At 48.9% G+C, this 20,042-nt stretch overlaps 4 protein-coding genes across 9 annotated transcripts in view; 3 read left to right on the plus strand and 1 right to left on the minus strand.

Annotated features, from left to right (window-relative positions):
- The window catches only part of LOC120949869 (hornerin), a 46,582-nt gene extending 32,935 nt beyond the window's left edge, over positions 1–13,647 (minus strand). The window contains exons 1-2 of one of the 6 annotated variants that reach the window (XM_040367440.2): positions 13,313–13,647; positions 8,505–9,401 (exon numbers count right to left, since the gene is read on the minus strand). The gene's annotated coding sequence lies outside the window, so the exon portion shown is untranslated. The other 5 variants (XM_040367441.2, XM_040367438.2, XM_040367437.2 and 2 more) reach the window with 5 other exon arrangements.
- Positions 13,648–13,726: 79 nt separating this feature from the next.
- Positions 13,727–15,640, plus strand: LOC120949871 (carnosine N-methyltransferase). The gene is made up of 7 exons (XM_040367446.2): positions 13,727–13,960; positions 14,060–14,309; positions 14,389–14,507; positions 14,619–14,759; positions 14,841–15,003; positions 15,088–15,321; positions 15,400–15,640. The coding sequence occupies exons 1-7, from the start codon at positions 13,827–13,829 to the stop codon at positions 15,502–15,504; spliced, it is 1,146 nt and encodes a 381-aa protein (XP_040223380.2). The 5' UTR covers positions 13,727–13,826; the 3' UTR covers positions 15,505–15,640.
- Positions 15,641–16,278: 638 nt separating this feature from the next.
- On the plus strand, positions 16,279–17,557 carry LOC125906431 (homeotic protein ultrabithorax). Its single transcript, XM_049605193.1, has one exon. It carries the CDS (start codon positions 16,555–16,557, stop codon positions 16,939–16,941), a length of 387 nt encoding a protein of 128 aa, XP_049461150.1. The 5' UTR covers positions 16,279–16,554; the 3' UTR covers positions 16,942–17,557.
- A 545-nt stretch (positions 17,558–18,102) lies between these two features.
- On the plus strand, positions 18,103–20,038 carry LOC120947629 (CCR4-NOT transcription complex subunit 11). The gene is made up of 5 exons (XM_040363120.2): positions 18,103–18,318; positions 18,391–18,485; positions 18,574–18,815; positions 18,884–19,417; positions 19,493–20,038. Exons 1-5 carry the CDS (start codon positions 18,302–18,304, stop codon positions 19,961–19,963), a joined length of 1,359 nt encoding a protein of 452 aa, XP_040219054.2. The 5' UTR covers positions 18,103–18,301; the 3' UTR covers positions 19,964–20,038.
- Positions 20,039–20,042: the final 4 nt, after the last annotated feature.

A 20,042-nucleotide genomic window follows, 5' to 3' on the forward strand; every position in this document is an offset into this window, starting at 1 on the left:
ACCTTTAGTAACTCTGCAGCACTGCAGCAGCAACCTGTTAGTAATCCATCTCGTGCACACGCGCGTATCTCCACACCAACCAACCGACCCGCGCTCTTCCTCCTCCCTTTGGCATTTTCTATGACTCCTCTCGAGTTTTGTTACAAAACCGCCCTTCTTCTCGTGCGCTTCACTGTGCACTCCCAACACCTCTCAGCCACCATATTGCGGAGATTCCTTGCGCATAAAACGGTGCAGGTGTAATGTACACTGACAGCACACAGCTGCAGCTGCAGAAAATACAGCCACAATGCGAGTGAGAGAGAGAGAGAGAGCGAGAGGGAGCGACTGATCGTGCGACCACTATGCACCGTGTGGGTAGGGTAAGTGTGTGGTGCATCCGCTTCAGAAACCGGTAATGGCCTGATTACGTGCCAGCCACGTAGTCGTCATCGCCGTCGTCGTCGTCGTTTGTCGGTGGTGATGGAAACACTAATTAGTGCCCACAGCATAACACACACACACTCATACGCGCCAACCACGCAGCCAAGAAACCCTTTCGCTGCCTGTACCCTAACACAGGCATCCCTTTCCTTTCGTTAGCTTCTCCGTTTGCTCAGTCTGTCCGTCCGAAACAAGGACGTCTTCCCCTCCTACTGCTCACGCGCGGCATACTTCTCTTCCGCATCTGGGATCCAGCAAAAACCCCTTGGTGGAAAATCGCATCGAGGTGTACCGGTTGATATAGCTGGCACAATGAAAGCACTTTTCTTTTCACCGCAAGGCGTACCCCCCAACAACCAAAAAAAAAGCGTACAAAATAATATATTTCGCTAGAAGTGTGTATGGGTGCATGCAATAGCCAGCAGTAGCAATTTGGAAGTTCATATAACGATTGGAGAAAGGGGTGAAAAGCCCCACCGCGCAATCCGCCAGGTGGTTGTGTAAGTGTTTTTTTGTGCCCTCCCTTTCAAACAAGGTGGTTGTGTTGTTGCTGCTTTGTTTGTGCTGTAGTTTTTCCCAAACAACAACCGCGCTCGCTTACATCGGGCCCTCGGGAGTGTCTGGTGCAGACACGAAAGAAAACTGGCATAAAAAACCCTCCCCCCCCGCCGCACCGATTCTCTCGTAATCGGTTTTACAACGAGCGCCGCAAGCAGAAGGGAGGTGGGACCTTTTCGTTACATTTCTTCAAGTTGACAATTTTTATGACATTTACCCTAGTGGGGAGATGGTAAGGAAGATTACAACCAATGGGGGCGATGACAGAAACAATAGTTTTTAAAACTATATTCCAGCTGTCCGCCCACGTTTTTTTTTTTGAAATGGCCCCATATACTTCGGTTACGTCATGGGAACATCCGAAAGACTCTTCATGCTCGGTGGTTGGGCATCGGAATAGGAAAAAAGGTCCAAAGATAGAGATGAAATAAGCATCAAAATACAGACAGAAACATTGAACTAAAAAGGCAATACAAACAATGCAATCATCATTCAAACTTGTTTCTGTTCACTTTTTAGTAGTTCGTTGCTTTCTCTACAAAGCATAGCGGATGGATAAAATAACAATTTTTGAACACGACCGCCATATCAAAACGTTCGCAGTCGGAAGGAAAAACTCGAACCAAAATAATAAAAAAAAACAAAAATGGAATACAAATCGGAAAAATATTTATCAAACCGAAGGAAAATAAATGAGAAAAGCTTCCACTCCTCTTTTTACCACAAAAACACACACAATAGAACGACCCCGGGAGACGAACACAAGCGATTGTTGTTGAGAAAACACCCCGTAAAAAAGAAATCTATCTCGTTCCGATTTTGGGCTTAAAATTAAAGAAAAACAAAGCGTTGGCAATGGACGAAAAGCGCTGGTAGAAGGGGTTCAAACTAGTAATGTGCTGTATGGAGCGCACCCACGACTCCGTTCCGACTTCGACTATTGTTAGTCCGATTCCGACTCCGGTAAAATGGAACCACTAGATCCGCCCGGAGTCGGAGTCGTCGGGAGTCGTCCGGAGTCGTTCGGAGTCGTCCGGAGTCGTCCGGAATCGTTCGGAATCGTTCGGAGTCGTTCTGAGTCGTCCGGAGTCGGAGTTATCCGAAGTCGTCCGGAGTCGTCCGGAGTCGTTCGGAAATGGAGTTGGTCGGAGTCAACAGGAAACGTGTGGTTTAATGTGCTTGTGATCAGACATTTCGACTCCGAACGACTCCGGACGACTCCGGGGGACTCCCGGAGACTCCGGACGACTCCAGGCCATTTCGGACGATTCCAAACGACTCCGGATATTGCAGCGCGGATCTACCTCCGGAGTCGATTCCGAATTTAACGGAGTCGGATCGGAGTCGACTCCGGGTGTTTGCCAACTTTACCCATCACTAGTTCAAACCCCTGAAAAATGCATAACCCACAGCTTCCTCAATGCCGCAAAACCGGAAGTAAAACTCTCAACAGCCCTTGGCAAGTAAAAAAGGTTGATACAGTACAAAACGTCTTTAAAAAAAATCACCCAAAAAGAAATAAAATGCAATAGACAAGCGCAAACCGAACAACAAGACACATACACAACCTGCAAATAAATAGACCCACACACTAAGCAAAGACGGCTGCTGATGGCGCACGGAAAAGCTCCACCACTTCCTCCTATTGTCTTACTGCACGCACACACGCTTTTACTTCCTGCCTATTGTGCAATACACACACACACGGTTGAAGACAGTCGGACGGCGCGCAGCCTAAAGACACCATTTTCACTTTTACTACCTCCTCACTACAGCGAGCAGGAAAGGCAAGCGGCGTGAGCGAGCTGCTGGAATGGAATTTACAACTGAAGAAGAAAGAAAAAAAAGCGAACGCGCACAACAAATTATCCAAAAGTAGCGAACAACCCATATTTAAGACGGTAGTAGGTCTTCCCTCTCTTTCTTACTGGCAGTAACGCGTTAGGGGGCATGGAAACTGTTTGCTAAAAAGATGACGAAACCGATGGAAAATGACGACCCGGCCGTCGATCGCCGGGAAGGGTGAGGATTTAGTTTGCCTTCGTCAAAAGAAAGGATTTGTTTTGCAGCTACTGTGTTACCCATCTAACCCCCTGTTGCGCACAATTTCACCGGTTGCGAGAAAAGCGAAACGAACAAACAACATACACAAGGAGCAATAAAATGTAATAAACCGAACGAAAATGAAACTGCTGCCTGATTTTTGTTTTTTCTTTTTAACTAAATTCGATTTGCTTCCATCACTTGATTGTGGAGGGTGGTGGTGGAAAAAATGGTAAAAGAAGTAGTAACTCTGGAGTAAGTGTAGTAGCGACAACGCCACGCACGCGATCGACGCAGTGAACCAATTTCGATTTTCAACCGACCGAAACACACACTCACACACGGCCCAGCTAGCTTCCCAGTGTAAGAGAAACTGGATGCGTGAAATCAACCGCAAGTGCGTGTAACTTACGACGGGGGGAAGGGAGGTGTTTAACGAGACTTCCTGGTAACGAGGCGAAGGAAGCAAAAATAAAACTGTGCCCCGGTGCGAACATGATGATCTAACTGGCAAAAAGTAAGCCAAGATGGGTTTGGAGTGAGGGGTCTCGCGACTGGTCAGACGAGTCTCTCGAAATTGCAAGTTTGAAAAGCTGAAGCCTGAAGTGTGTAGTGCGTGAGTGTGTGTATGTGAGTGTGTAGTGCACTTGACGAGGCTTTCCCTCCTCATCATCACTCAACGACACCGACAGGAAGTAGAGTCTTTATTGGCCTACTACCTAGTGGATGTTTCATTGAAAAAAGCTACATCGTACCCATGTTTTTTTTTGTTGAAAAATAATCATTGCTATAAACTTATATTTTTTTATCTTGTAGCGAGTTTCTATTGTTACCATTTTATTTATCTTTTTACTTATATTTGTTTCCTTGCTTTTTAAATGCCTATTATATGCTTATATACTTTTTCTCATTTTCCCTCATTTGTTTCAACCTTTTCTCCAATGTTTTATTATCTTTGAGTGTTTATCAAGTTCTAAGGATTGTTTTACATGTAGTAGCAACATTGGAGTTTCATTTCTTTAACATTTATTAATCTTCTACCAACTATTTATATAGTTTACTCCTTATTGTTATTTCCTTTTGAAGAGAGTTACTCTATCGATTGACTGATTGTTGCAAGTTATACTGTTCTCTCGTTGGTTCTTCTTATTTCCAATAACATTTTATCAATTACATATTCTAATTACCAAAATTTAATAAACTCCTACCAATCTTACCATCTCGGTTGATCTTCCTGGATGTTGTATCATATTTTAATGCATCTCATACCATACCCTCATTGTCCATTGTCCAGCGTTTCCTACGATCCTCTCCCGAACGCACAATCACACAATCACGGACGAAGCAGTAATAAAATATCGCACAGTAACAAATTACTGGCACTGTGCTCAAACGACCGCTGGGAAATCTACACCCAATTATGCTGTACAACATTTTACAGTTTTCTTGTTCGCTCGGTCCACGGTGCTACCACTCCCTCTCTCTCTCTCTCTCTCTCTCTTTCTCTCTGTGCAACCGTCGTTAGTAGCTGGTGCCAATTTAATTTCCAATTGCCATACTCAATAATCCACCTTCTTAACAAACAGCGGCAGGCCACCCAGCAACTGGACTAAAGAAAGATTCGTGAATAATTACTCCCGTCGTCCGAAGGGTCGTTACAAGCGCAAAAAATACACAAACACACCCAAGAAGCAGTGGTTGGAGGTTAGGGTATCGAGCAAAGCTGGGTGAAACCCGGTAGTAACTAACTCACTGGCGAAAATGCAAATTTATCATCAACTTTTCCGCCGTAGCAGCAGCAGCGTAACGAAACATCATAAACCATGGCCTGTCCTCTCGGCCTTTTGTTCTTGTTGTTGTTGTTGATGCCAAAGTTTACCCGCTGACATTGAGAGCTTAGATTGTCCTTTTTTGTTTCTTCCTTTCCTGCTTATTAATTTTTCCACATTCTTTTACCAACGCAAAGATCCCTGCACGGCCAAAAAGAGATGGAAAAAATTGACCGAATTTGAGACTCGAGAGGGTGGTTGCAATCGGAACGGGGATGTCATCGGCAAAAAGGGTTTGTATTATCCTTTCATTCCGTTTCCGCAAACAAACTCTGTTTTCCCGCATCTAGCGGGAAGATGCCCGTCACACCAGCCACGCGCACACGCATGATAAAGATCGTTCTTTACCATACTTAAAATAGTATAAAAAACACGGTTTTATGAGGACCACTAAGGAGGTGAAAAAATACTACCACATGAAAAAAGCCCATGGAAATAATGGGAAAGGACATTTCGGGAAGAGAAAAAGTTTCTTCTCGTGCTAAAAACAAAACGCAACCACACGTTAGGGGAATGAGGAAGATTCAGGAGAAGGCGAAGAAAAAAAGCAAAACTTCTCGGTGACATTTTCATTCCATTTAATTGGGATCCACCCCGAAAACCCGGAACCCTTTTCTACCATAAGCTCCCAATTTTCCCCCTTTTGTTCATCAGCACACCGTGTCTCTGTCCTATCCCTTATTGACCTATTCAAACACACCGAAAACCCCCCAAAAAAAGGAAAAAGAAAGTGTAAACGAAAGTCATTATCTTCCTCGTTTCGTCAAGCCCCAGCGTTTGCGGGCTGTTTTATCTTACACTCTAACCCAGCCCCCGTGTGCTCTGGAAAGCTCAGGACGCGGAAATTAACATCAAACTCAAACCGTGGCACAATGTGGCCCGCTGTAATACATTGGGACACATTCCGGCCGGCCCGCCCTTTAAAAAGGATATCTCAACCGGTGGACATGTTCGAAAAGAAGCCGTGGGAGAAATACTTAACACCGTTATTGCTGTCAACGATGCAGGGTGAGCCAGAAACAGATACCCCAGTTAGGAAAAACCCCAACAAAAAAGAGATCATTACCTACAGCACACACATCACTGTGTCTTCAAGTGTTCTTGGATCCTTTTCTGGGATCATCCCACCAACAAACGATCGTGTGTGGCACAAAACCAAAACAAAAAAAGCTCCCAAAAATGTCTTCCAGTGGTGCTAACAGGAAGGTGGTAAGCCCTGAGAACACATCCTGAAAGGGTAATCATACACAGAACGCTCTCCTGGCGAGACAATAAATGCCGTTTGCTCAATTGCGCTTTTAGCTAATGTTTTCTCGTGACAGCAGCAGCAGCAGTGGGGCACGACGACGACATACACACAACAAAGTTGATTATTTTTTATGCTGATATGCTTTCGCTACTTAACTTGTCGGTGGGGGACTTTTTTGTCAGCTCTAACCACACACACACTGTGAAGGGGAATCCCATCGTCTTCCGACAAAACACATCCCTCGGGTTGTGGGTGCTGCTGCTGGCTTCACATACAGCAGAGTTTCGTTCGTTTTCATTCGAATCACGTAAAAGCCTGATTAAAAAGCTCAAGAGAAGGAGAGTGAGTCTCGTTTTATGTCTGTGGTGCTGGGGAGTCACTTCTTTTTTTACATCCAAATTAATTTAGAAGCTTCCCCATAACCTTTTCAACAAATGTCAATGGGACCTCTCTGCTACATCCACAAAATGGCAATTTGAGCGTTGTGTGTCCTTGATAATTTCCGTTTCGTGTATTTTGGAAATAAAGCGACGGAAACAATAACAAAGTTCAACCTAAGCACGCGCGCGAGGAATTGAACCTACAACCTGTCTTTTAAAGGAACTAACGCTTAGCACGACACCACAAAGCCCCGCTGAAATTGATTGGTAATAAAGGGTACACGTTTGTCGAGTCTTTAGCTAACATCAGACTTAATGTCTACATTTTTGGAAACCATTGGACATATCTTTTTAGTGTTTCATGTTTATACATTATAAATGGAAGAGCACAACATAGCCAACCAGCATATCCATCCAAGCACAAAAAGGCAGCAAAGTTATAATCGTCACAAACGCATTTTAAGCCTCCAAAGCCTCTCAAACAACCCCATCAAATTGTATTATCAATCAACCGGGGCCCGCTTCGGACGAGCCAAATCTCTCAATCTAAGCTATTGTCAAACAATCGATTCTGTGGTGCCGGCCTGTGCATAGAAAGCACAAAAGCCGTCCAATTTAAACCGTTTCGTGTCACAAACCACACACACACGCATACACACTATTGGCACCGCGCTCAAAGGGGATTATCTTTCCCGGTAGAGGCACACACTCGTTTGGAAATGTCTTCATTTCCAAACCTAGCCGTCTCGCTAGATGACCCTGGACGCCCCAGGGGGGGGGGGGGGGGGGGAGCCGGCAGTGTCCGTTCTGTTTCGGTTCTATTTTCAACTCGGACACCTCGGAGCCCCAACAGCCGGCCAGCAGCCGGCAGGCAGGCAGTGCACAAATCCATATTGCCACCTAATTTCGCTTTGTCATCGATTGCTATGGGAGACAACTCCAAAAAGGTGCGAAACGGCGGCTGCTGTGGCTCGTTTGGCATGCAAAGAGGAAAACCACTTCACCGTCGTCGAGTGAGCGACGACAAGCTGCTGTCAGCCGGTGCCGGAGCGTTTGCTGGCGGAAAAACGCGTGGCCAAACACCAGTTTTGGGCAAACGACCGGCGAGACCCCGGGCGGACCGTAACGATCCTAATGAAAAACCCCGTGTCTCGCATGGCATCGTTTCAGTCTCCCACCAAAATCGTATTAAATAGCAATCCCACCGGATTCCTGCATAATGCCTTCGGGGGGAGGAGGGCCACTGCTGGACCACTGTGTGAGCGTTCAAGAAGGCTCAATGCCACGTTCTTCGGCTGTTTCGGGCGCTTTTAATGACTTTTCACATTTCCTCCGACGAGCGGCACCCGGTTTGGGCCGGTCGTTGTCGTGCTGTCGCCGTCGCCGCCATTGCCAAATTGCTACAGTTCCAGCCGACGACCCTACCCTAGAAACCTAGCCAAGGCGACGGGTAAATGACTTCTCTCTCTCTCTCCCGGTGCCCACGTTCGCTTTCGATGCGCATAGTTTTGCAACAACCGCCCCACGTGGTGGCGGCAGCAGTCCTTCCCGAACCTTCCCGTGCCGATCGGCAGCAGGGCCGAGGGCCGACCAGAAGAATGCAAATGCTCAGAGTGCACGCTTACGTATAATATGGGCCTCTCGCACAAAGCTCATGCGATGTGCCATGAATCATGCACGGCCGCCGCGTGTGTCGCCGCTTCTACGCTTTTCCATATGCACAAAGCACCCTCCCGCCCGCCCGGGTTTTTCGCAATGCGCCCCGCAGGCTCGTCGGCAATTAGCTCTGACGTCAGCAGTGCGCTTCTCCGGGTCTGTGTATGTGCGTGTCTGTGTCGTGACTTGTTTGAACACGTTTCGGGCTGGTTGCAATGGCTGACGTTGCATGTTGCAGCTTAAAGCACAAAACCCACAGCGTTCCGGGCGAAATGAAAATGAAAAGCCCAAAAAGGGGCATCTTGTATGCCTACAGCTACGGGACAATTAGGATGCAGATGGTGAACCGCTTCCTCGGGCACTTACCTTGTGTCTTAGCTTTCAAACACATTACATTTCCTTCCGTGCGCTAAAACCACCAGACACACACACGCGCGCGCACCGTGGCCAGTAGGCGACGAGATGATGGAAGAAGATGAAGGGGAGCGGCGCGACGGTAGCGAAAATCTTCTCACCGATGCACGCGAGCTCACGAGGTGAGCAAACCAACCACGGCTGACCGTGCGAGATGCTGCTCTGACTGTGTTGGGCGCACACAATCTCACGAGAAACACACACGCTTACGTACACGATGAGCTGATTCGAATAAAAAGGTGATCACGATCGAGCTGTTCGACCAAACAACACAAAAAAACAAAACTACTGTGACACACGCACTTCACGCAGCACACCACTAAAAACGCCACGCATACACCTGCTGCTGCTGTTCGCTTTGCGTGCGTGTGCGCGTGTGTTATGCGCGCACTGAGCAGATTTTCTTCCACGCAAAGCCCTTCGTAACAGGTGGGCGCCCCTTTTTTTACGGTTGCACTTTTCTTTTCAAACACACACACGCACACACAATCACGCTGCACCACACACCACTGAAACGATCGTGAAAACTTTCTCACCCAACTCACCACACAGCGCAAACGGAACACGATCTTCTCACCGCGCGCACTACGCTTTCTCACCCTTCTTAGGATGATGATCGGAGATGATGTTTTTTTTTCTTTTTCTTTTTGCTTCTCTTTCTCCCTCTCCTTCGCTTATCTTTTCCGCTTCTTCGTTTTGCTATTTACACCTGATTCCACTTTCGACTCGTTTTGCGCGTTTCCCTTGCGGATAAGGAAAAGCTGCTAGACACGTTGCCGTTTCGCTGATGCTGGCCTGCCACCGTCTGGGGCTACTGCTGCTGGTGGTTGTTGTTGCTGTCGATTTCTGCTGCGAGAAGGAAAAACAATTCACTTTAGGAGGGAGCAATGGTGTGTGTTTTCTCTGTGTGTGTGTGTTCGCACGCCCGGACTGCTGCTACACGAATGGCCGCAGGGGTGTGTACGCTTTTGGTGGCTGAAGAAGGTGGGGTGGGCAAGGCCTTTCGCTTTTTTTTTTCTTTTTCTCTCTCTCTCTCCTTCTCCTCTTTTCACCAGACCACCACTTCACATGCCATTTGCAGTGTGCGTTCCATTCACTGTTACTTCCTTTTTTGCTGCAGCGGTGTGCCGATTTCACCCCCCCTTTTCCTCCCCTTTTGTGTCTTTCACTGTATAGCCCCTTGGGTGCCACGGGCTAGAAATTCCAAAGCAGCTCGTTTTTCCTTTTATTTTTTTCTTCGATTCGCTTTTTCCTTCCGCTTTGGGTTGCCCCAGTGCCTGGGAAAATTTAATCATTTAAATCCCCATCCCCAGAATGCTGCGCGGATGTTTCGAGTGGGGCATTCGATTATTTTTAAAATAACGAGAGCCACTTTTTTTTAGTTTGTACATTCCAGAAAAGCTTTTACGAGCATTGAAGGTCTCGTTGGGCTAATTTGGTTTCGAAAACGGGACTATTTTTTACGTCATCCTCGTTCATCCGTTAATAAAAGAAGGAACTTTAAACGGGGCAAGCTAATTATGGGGTTTTGGTGTTTTGGCAAGCGCTCAGCCTTGTGTACGACTGATCGTGAGTTCAAGCCCACAACAAATTCCGTTTCAAAAAGGTGTAATGATAGTTGTTTGCTTGCTGATTGGATGGTTGTGATCAAAGGTTTTTGTGCTGATAAACTTAGTCAGGATTAACATTAATTTCAAATAGAAAAAAACTTCTTGTCGGTGTAAAAAGTTACTTAAAAATTTACATAACATCAAAGCGCGACAGTCAATTCAAATCAAAAGGTTGAAACTCTACAAGTGCTATTTTAAATCGAATCTGCTCTAATCTTCATGGACCAGAAAGACGTCGGACTTTTAACGTCGCATGTTGTTCGATTATCAAAGCGTATTGATGAAACACTCAACACACATATACAGCCACTGTTTCACGGTGAACAACCTGCACTTCACTTTCCTGAAGCGAGAGGACTTGTCACTGGCTGGCCAGCTGATGCAGCCGTATTCCCTTGGTATGCAACACACACACACACACACACACACCCAGACAAACACACAATGCATCCGCCGTTACATTCACCGCATGTCCAGAATGACCGACAGAAATCGGTGAATTAATTCGCGTTACTTTTAGCCCCCGCACACACCTCATCCTCAGTCGAGCTTGACGATGACACCGTGGCCGTTCACAACCCTCCACGATGTGTGTGTGTGTGTGTATAATTAGTTAGTTTTCCAATTGTAATTAAAAGTGAAAATATAGAGACAAAACCCCAAAGGTGGAAACACTGGGAAACTGTAGTGAAAGAGTGATCGCTTGGCGCTTCTTAGTCAGTGCTCACCCATCAGCAGTTGTGCATCATTTCCCTAACGTCCCCACCGTAAGGAAAAGTAGAAAACACTGAACCCCATCAAACGCAACGCAATGCAAAGTGACATCTCGCGACCAATACCCACACACGCACACAAACACACACACACAGAAACACCGCGGAAAGGTGTGTAACGTCATCAGCTGGTTGCGCTCTGTTCGATGGTGTTGAACAAGCAGCAGTAGGTTTCGTAGTAATCGTCGTCGTTCGTTGTCACCGAATTCCGTTCGTGGTTTAGTGATGCGTGAACGATCCACACACACACACGCAGAATGCACACTACTAACTCACTGTGGGCAACAAAAAATCGTCCTGATGACGTGAAAATTAATACCACCTTCAACACAACCGACGTAGACGGCGGGCAAAGGCAAACAATACGCGACTACAGCACACAACCAGCGCGACCCAAGAAGGTGTGTTGGATGACAGTTGCTGCTCTGTCCCTCTCGGGTGTGCGCGCGCTCTCTCACTCTCTCTCTTTCTCACACACACACACACACACACGCATTCGGTCCGTATTTGCAGTGGTATTGGGAGGCGATGACGTTTTCACAACCGGGCAAGCAGGCCCTGCGCGACACACATACGCGATCGCGAACGGACCACACATACACCCACACACACACACACACATGGCTGACTCATAACGACTTTTTCGGGACATCATGCAGACAACCACTGGCGGTGGCAAAGGCTTTTTCCACCACCGCAGCTTAGAAGAAGACGGTAATGGGGGGGTTGGATCAATCAAAGGGGGAAGGCAAAATACGCTCACTTTCTCACCAGCAAAGTACCACGCACGCACGCAATAATCCGTCTGGGCTACTAGAGAAGGGGCAACACAGGGGACGGGGAGGAGGGGGTCGGAATGTTGACCTTTTTTTGCTCTCCTCCGTGCGCCTCGGTCGAAAGTTTTGCGCTGCCCCCTCACACTATCGAAAACCCGCAATCTTCACGCAGTCACGACGACGACGACGACCACGATGACCGACATGAGCGATCAAAACGGTGGTGGTTGGGGGATGGGGGATGTATGTTATTGATAGTGTATGCGTTTTGCTGTGTGATGGTGTGGCGCCTTTCACAAAAACGGCATGCCCCCCCCCCATCCTTTGCTCATTTGCCAACCGTATGTCCTTGTGCGTGGCAAAAGATGGAGTTCCTTTCGGTTAATTTGCTCGTCACATACACGCATATCACCCCCCGCACTTCCCACACAAAAAGGGGGCTTTTTTCTACGACTCTGTGTTACATCCGGGTTTGACCAGACCAGAATCGTGCAAATCGCGTGTTAGGACAGGCCTTCTTTTCCTTTTAGATTTCTTCTCCCGAACAGCACCAGCGACGAGCAGGAAGAGGACGGGATTAGTAGGCCAGGAAATAGGGGCCGTCTCGATCACGGTGGAAAAAAAATATTTTAAATAATCTCCATGTGTGTGTGCGAGCGAGAGAGACGAGAACGGCGCACCACGACGAAACAAAAAAATCTATATCTGGCCTGACCTGAGTGTCCCTTTACACTATCTGGGCCGACGTTTTGCAAGTGTGCACTTTCCGTCGCAATCCCCTCCCATCCTGTATCGGGAACACGGGGTGTCCCCACTTCCGCACCCTCCCCTTGACAAGGAGCCGCCGGAAATGTGGGAAACCACAACCCCCTTTCGCGAAACGGGCAGCAGCAGGGCGAAGCAGCGCTCGGGCCATGGAACTAAGAGTTTCACTTTTTCGACAACTCACTTGCACTTTTGCCTCTTTTTCAAAAATCCCTCCCGCGCCCTTCGACTCTCCCGCGGGTGTAGGTAACCCCAATTCGCCTAGCCCACCACACACACACACACACGCGCGCGTACAGACACGACACACACACACTCCCGGGGGCTGCTGCGAAGAACACAATTTACTTTTCACGCACTTTCGCGGCTCGGCGGTACGCACTTTTCCTCTTCTTCTCTCTGCCACGGGTACGGGAAACGACGGGGAAAGGACACACGATATTGTTATTGTTGTTGCTGCTGCAACTGCTGCTATTACTTTCACCCCATCCCGCAACCCCGTTCGGATTTGGGAGATTTCGAGATTGCGAACGAACGGTGGCCGAGAATGCGACCACGACCCCTGGGCCTGACACCCACCACCGTCGTGACCGCAAAGGGGCACCCAGCCTTCCTCCCCGCACCCACACACAGACACACAGCCACACGGCACCGTCAGCTTACCAGCTGCTGCACTTCTTCTACTACTACTACGTTTTGCACGATTGCACTGCTGCCACTGTCTGATGCTTCTGCTGCTGCTGCTTGCTTGCTTGCAGCCCCTTTCATCGACGGTTTGGAAAAACGGGGCTCTTTTTCGGGGGAGGGACGACGGCGAGTTATTACCGAGTACGTACACGAGCGAGAGCAGCCTGTGTCAGCCGTGGAAAACCCGACCTGCTGTCATGTTTCGCAATCTGTCCTGTGTGGGCATGGGTGTGCATGTGCATGTGTGTGTGTGTGTCTCTTTGTATCGCTATTTCTTTCTCTTTTCTGTCCGCTCGCGCGCCCCAAAACGTCATGCGTGGCAGAAAATGGCACAATATTTTCGCAAAACTCTTTGCACGCGACTGGCACAAATTGTGTGGGATGGATTTTCCCGAAATTTTCCATTTTTTTACTGCAAATTTTGTGATTTTGTGACTCCAAATGCGATAAAAAAGGGCCACTTTTGCAAATAACGAACAGCGAAGCTTTTCAAGCGCTCAACCACTCACCGTAAATAGGCAGAGCATCGGCGCGAGCTGTCAAAGCGGTGGATTGCTTTTGTTTTGATTTGCAATCGTTGGATACGCCACGGTTGAACGACGGGCAGGAGGTGCTTTTTTGTTGTTTTGTTTCTTTAGCAGAAACCAACCCAAACACCCCGTCATGGAATCGTCTTCGTCTTCAAAAGGACACGCACCCGAAACAGTGCCGGAAGATCCGGAAGCCGGCCTGATCGAAGACATGGAGGAGGAGCGGAGAAACTTTTTCAAAATCATCGCCGCCTTCAAGTACTACAGGTAAGAAAAACGCGTGCAGGAAAACGTGACGCCCGGTCCCACGAGGGGGTTTTTGCTTGCAAGTGATGCTAACGCCTTCGTCCGCTCCTCTACTTCTAGGCACAGCTCGATGGCGGAACTGAAGCGGAAGGAATGCTTTCTCGAGACGCTACCACCGGCCCACCAGCAGATGCTGACCAGCTACCGGGAGCACCTGCAGAACCAGCGGCGCTGCGTCGAGGTGAACGCGCAAGTGATCAAGCAGATCATACAGGACGCCAACTGTCTGTTTCAAAATGCGGACCACAACATCGAGCCCGAGCTGCAGCCGGCGGACGGGTTGAAGCTGCGCTATCAGGACTTTCAAAAGGTAGCGTTGCGGCACCGATACAAAGCCGATTAGTGACGAAATTCATTCACCCACGTGGTGGTTCTTTACTCCTGCATAGGTGCAAATCACGCTGAAGCAAATCTTTCGCGACTGGAGCGAGCAGGGCAAGCTGGAGCGGGATCAGTGCTACAGCCCAATCGTACAGGAGATTACGGCCTTCTTCAACCCGGCAAAATAGTGAGTCTCGTGCAGCACACCCCTGTGCCCTGCGGTGGCCGCAGCCCCAATTGATAGCAGCATTATCTAATCACTGTCAATGCGCGCTGTGTGTTTTGTTTGTTTTTGCAGTGACCTGACAAAGGTGAAAATTCTGGTGCCCGGCGCCGGGCTAGGGCGGCTAATTTACGAGCTTGCCTGCCAGGGGTTTTACTGCGAGGGCAATGAGTTTTCGCTCTTCATGCTTATTGCGTCCAATTTTGTATTAAACAGGTATGACGGGGTGGGGAGGGTATTGCTATTTCAGTACATTTCTGTTAATTTTGGCACCTTCCTTTTTTGTCTTTTCTATAGATGCGTTGTGGCAAATCAGTGTACAATCTATCCGTGGGTGCACCAGGTGGTGAACAATCTGAGCCAGCACAATCAGCTCGTTCCGGTTTCCTTTCCCGATGTTAGCCCTACAAAATTCCCACCCAAAGGGACGATGAATATGGTGGCGGGAGACTTTCTGCAGGTACGGCGAGGAAGCATCGTTCGCAAACGCTGACAGAAAGTATAATCAACCGGCTAATCTTCCATTTTTTGTCCACTGCGACAGGTATACCGGGACGAAGATTACTGGGAGTGTATAGCCACCTGCTTCTTCATCGACTGTGCTAACAACATCATCGAGTTTATCGAGGTGATCAAGAAGATACTGAAACCCGGCGGCATTTGGGTGAATCTGGGACCGCTGCTGTACCACTTTTCCGACGTGCCGCAGGAGGGCAGCATCGAGCCGACGTACGAGGATTTGCTGGAAATTATTCGCTCTCTTGGTTTCATCATTCTCGTAAGCACAATTTTCATTTCGGACCACTACATGACCTCAACTTTTGATCATTAATTACATCAATCATTTCGTTGGCAGAAAAATGAAACAAACATCGTGACGACGTACTCGCAAAATCCCACCTCCATGCACCAAAGCCACTACAACAGCATATACCTGGTTTGCCAGAAACCAAACAACTGACCTTATGCCATCGCCTTCGCCATCGTAGGCTGTAATGAATGTTGCGAAATCAAAAGGATTTATATGATACACCGGGCAGGATGTAACGAACTATTTTCATCGGAAAGAATAAAGAGAATTGATTACGCTTTACCCATCCACAGTGAGAAGATAGGGGGTTTCATTTGGGAGTCGTTTGGAATTGTCAGGACTGTTTGGTCCGGTGGTAAGGAGATGCAAAGCTTTGCTCCTCTCCGCATCACAACCACAATTCTCAACAGGTAATAGTCGTTATTAGCTCGGCTGTTGCGTTTTGATGATGTCATGTCTGGCTCGATGACATCATGCGGAGTTTATGGAAATGGCACACGGAAATGGGTTAATATCATCCGATTTCAGTTCAACATGATCTCATTCTCTCCAACCCATTTATAAGCACCAATTTCCAATGTGTTTCATGTGCTGCAGGCATTGAAAAGTCAATACAATTAGAGCATATTGAAGCAATTTTTCAAAATTACCCTACATCGTTGAATTCAAAAACACGTTCGCAATCAAACGAACCAATGTGGCCCAAAGTAACCGATTTTGGGACACGATCCAAACGTTGAATTCTCAATAACTCTGTTGATAACGCAATTTGAAGCGTTAAAAATCAGCATTATCTCATTTGCTATTTTACTTAACTTCAGTGAAAATTTCAAACAAAATCGTTTTGCTAGTTGTCACGCTTGGTGACTTGCTGGCGTATCCCTCCGTGCGACCCAATTTCAAGCAAACCCATTGTCCATCTGTCAACTGCCGTGAAACGCCAACCGAAATTTTCTGCACCTTGCACAGACGCTTCAGTTTATTGATCCACACACAGGGGAGAAAAAAGGGACAAAAGCGACCTGCCGTGCAAGGGAACAAGGCGTGCTCTGGTGCATTTTTCCAAACCCCGACGCTGTGTTAAGTGTTCTCGTTTTCAGTCCGCGTTTACCGGAGGAACACCGCAACACTTTGCAGACTGTGCTTCATCACTGTGTAGTACCCCTTCGACGTACGCCCGAAAACTCCTCACGCAATATCATGTCGACGAACTTTAACGTTGGTGTGGCCGCGGAAGCGAAACCCTCGAGCCGCGTGCTGAAACCCCCGGGCGGTGGCCATTCGGACATTTTCGGCTCGTCGGACGTGCGACAAAACCCGCCCCGGCCGAAGAACAACCAGCAGAACTCGTCCAACATGAACGCCGTCATGGGCACGATGGACCCGAACGAGTCGCTCGATACGGGAAAGCAGGGAGGCGGTGGTGGTGGCGCCGCACCGTCGTCCACCGGAGGAGACAACGGATCATCGGCACCAGCGCAAAATGGATCATCAAATGGCGGTGGCGGAGCATCGGCGGACAGGCAGCAGGCGACGTCGGAACGGGCCCGCGTGCCACCGGGCGGTCACTCCCAGGGCTTCTGGTGAGCTGGGTGAGCGCACCACCCTGCCTCCCTACCCCACCTCACTACATCCAACACACAACCACTCGCCGCAAGTAACGCGCATTTTGCATTGCACATCTCTCTGCTCTTTGCAACGGAACCAAAAGAAGTAGAAAAAAACAAGTGAACTACTACTACTAGCACGGGAATGGGGAGCACCAACCCTCCCACATCCCCGCAACGCGGGCCAGCAGGTTCCGGCTTTTCTATATTGTGTTTACATCATACTCTACGGCACCCAAACGGAAGCATCTGCCCGCACCGGGGGACACACCTCCGGCGTGCGCGCCCGGGACGATCTTCATCGGTCGGAGGGCGCAGAGTGCTCCATTTTGTTTATTAATGTCTTGTGTACCTCGAACTTCTATTGTTAGCTTTTAATGGAAACACACACACACTTACACACACACCCCCTCCCTTTCGCTAGCCTATCGTCTTTCGGGCAAGGGCTAGCAGAGTGTACTGCCAAAAAAAAACAAGAAAAAGACGACACAAAATCCCGTTTACTTACAAAAAAAAACCCCCAATGCCTCTCTACCTATAACTACCTATTACTTTCTAATTGTGTATTTTGCGTATGGTATTATAACTTCCAAAAAGTAAAAGTGTTAAGCGTGAGCAGCACCACAATCCCCACGCAGGGGGGGTCGGGGACACGCAAAGACCAATCGATCGCCACCACCCCCCTGGTACTCTTACACAAAATGACGGAACAAATAAATTATACACTACAGCTTAATTAAAAAGCCAGCTGCATGGACAAAAAGCCCCAGTTTCATTCATGTTCTGCATCTTCCGGGGTGAAAGAACCATCTTTTTCCGAAAATAGACGCTAATCTTCCGTTGGGCAGAAAGGGGGGGGGGATGAGGAGGCAGGGATCCATTTTTTTGTTCCTCGAAAAACGCTGTTTGCCGTTGCCAGGGGTTGCAGATGGGAAGTGTTACTGTTAGTTACTGTTGAGCATGGGAAAACATGGTTACGCACACTCTTTTGTGTGGCTCCGCAATGCTGCCATGGTGAAAGCCCCCCCCCCCGTACCCGACCATCCTTCAACCTAGTTAACGATTTTCTCTTCTGCTGCTGCTGCTTCTTTGCAACCTCTTCCCGTGCGTTGTTTTCGCTTGTGTGTGTGCGCGCGCGCTCGCCCTTCCACGCCATCTGTTATGTCAAACTTGCAGCAACAACAAACGGAAGGGATTGTTTTGGTGTTTGCTCCACCGGTCGCCTTACGGAGCCGCGGGATAGGCCGCCGAGTCAGCTGTTGACAATTGTCCGCATGGTGGTGGTGGCAGTGGCAAGCTTTCTCCTTATTAGTTAATTAAAACCAAACGAAGCTGCCAACATGCGTGAGCTGTACGAGTAAGTGAGGCTGCATTTGTTCGCTTCCAGAGCTGGGTGTGTGTTTATCATCATTGCTTTTCTGCATTGCAGCTTAATAACGGGCAAGAATGTTGACCATCAAACGTTCGAAAGCGTCTCGGCGATCATTCAGAAACGGTTCACCAATGCGGGCAACTGGTTCCAGGGTAAGAGAGGGGTGGACGGTGGACATATCACCGGCCGGCTTGGAGCGAATCCCGCTAATTCAGGTTGCTATGTTGCTCTATCTTTCAGTCGGATCAGCGCTTGCTTTGCTGCTGCTGCAGAACGATCTCGCCCTTCCCTTTCACCGGCTGGCAGGGATCTACGTGCTGTACGACATCCGCCGCAAGGAGCAGGCGGAATCACCCTTCTTCCTGTTTTTGGCCCGGTTCCTAGAACCGTTCGGTGGACTGCTGCCGGCCAACAGCAGCACCCCCGCACAGATGGTGGAGCTGAAGTTCATTCATCTGCTACTATCGAACGGTGACCCAGACGTAAGCATTCTTCATTTCACTCAAAACAAGCAACTCACTCACACACACACTGATTTCCTCACTCACAGATTGACAAAAAGTCACCCCGCCTGTTCTGCCAAGCGTTTGCCGCAATGCCCACCCCGGTCGGGCCGGCCGAAATTGCGTACGTAAAGGCGAAGGCAGCGGAACGGCTGAAAGATTTCCCCCTCACCGTGCGCTCCAATGTGGCCAACATCATTCCCGCCCTGCCCGTGCTGCCTGGCCGCGAACCGGCACTGAAAAACTACACCGGAGCGGCCATCGAGGAGCTGGTGAACGGGATGACGGCGAACCCGAGCAATCCGCTGCTGAACGCGCTTGGCCCCACGTTCATGTCCGTGGCGCCACCGCTGCTCACGTGCGAGGATGAGCTGATCTGGCTCGATCTGGGCAGCCCCTCGTACCACAAGCCGGTGTACAATAGCTGCAGCGATGCGGAACCAACGCCGTACAAGTGCCTGCAGACGCTGCTGGACCAATCGTTCCGGCAGGCGCTCAGCATTGCCGACCAGCAGACGCTGGTGAACGAGCTGGAGAAGGACACGCAGCAGACGCACCTGTCGTGCGTCACGCCGGAAAAGGTACACGGGTTAAAGCAAGCGGAAATGATGTTACAAATTACTAATTGGAATTTTGTGTTTCCCCCGCTGGGACAGCTCCCGAACCTGATCGAATACAACCCGACGATTGCGATCGAAATTCTGATGCGTATGCTGAAAACGCGCCACATCGATGCGTACCTGGACGTGATCGTCGACATGGAGCTGTCGCTGCACTCGATGGAGGTGGTGAACCGGCTGACCACGTCGGTCGATCTGCCGGTGCACTTCGTGCATCTGTACATCGTGAACAGCATCGGCACGTGCTCGACGATCCGGGACAAGTACATGCAGAACCGGCTGGTACGGTTGGTGTGCGTGTTCCTGCAGAGCCTGATCCGGAACAAGATCATCGACGTGAAGCAGCTGTACATCGAGATCGAAGCGTTTTGCATCGAGTTTAGCCGGATACGGGAGGCGGCCGCACTGTACCGGTTGCTGAAGCAGCTCGAGCTGGACCAGGGCAGCACGGCCGGAACTTCTGGGACGGCACCAGCAACCACCGGTGGTGGAGGTGTTCAACCGTAACGTTTGTTTGTTTTTTTACTCACGACACTTAATTTACGCTTTATAATACATTGAAAATGGATCTAACACACGTTCTTTA

The sequence above is a fragment of the Anopheles coluzzii genome, chromosome 2 (genome assembly GCF_943734685.1).
Source record: "Anopheles coluzzii chromosome 2, AcolN3, whole genome shotgun sequence".
Lineage (NCBI taxonomy): Eukaryota > Metazoa > Arthropoda > Insecta > Diptera > Culicidae > Anopheles > Anopheles coluzzii.

Bases quoted from the DNA above. Each gene is read 5' to 3' on its own strand.
- LOC125906431 (XM_049605193.1), top strand. From the start codon at position 16,555: ATGTCGACGAACTTTAACGTTGGTGTGGCCGCGGAAGCGAAACCCTCG.
- LOC120947629 (XM_040363120.2), top strand. The intron at 18,486-18,573 runs GTAAGAGAGGGG...TCTATCTTTCAG, and splicing joins TGCGGGCAACTGGTTCCAGG to TCGGATCAGCGCTTGCTTTG. The intron at 18,816-18,883 runs GTAAGCATTCTT...CCTCACTCACAG, and splicing joins TATCGAACGGTGACCCAGAC to ATTGACAAAAAGTCACCCCG.
- LOC120949871 (XM_040367446.2), top strand. From the start codon at position 13,827: ATGGAATCGTCTTCGTCTTCAAAAGGACACGCACCCGAAACAGTGCCG. The intron at 14,310-14,388 runs GTAGCGTTGCGG...ACTCCTGCATAG, and splicing joins GCTATCAGGACTTTCAAAAG to GTGCAAATCACGCTGAAGCA. The intron at 15,004-15,087 runs GTACGGCGAGGA...CCACTGCGACAG, and splicing joins TGGCGGGAGACTTTCTGCAG to GTATACCGGGACGAAGATTA.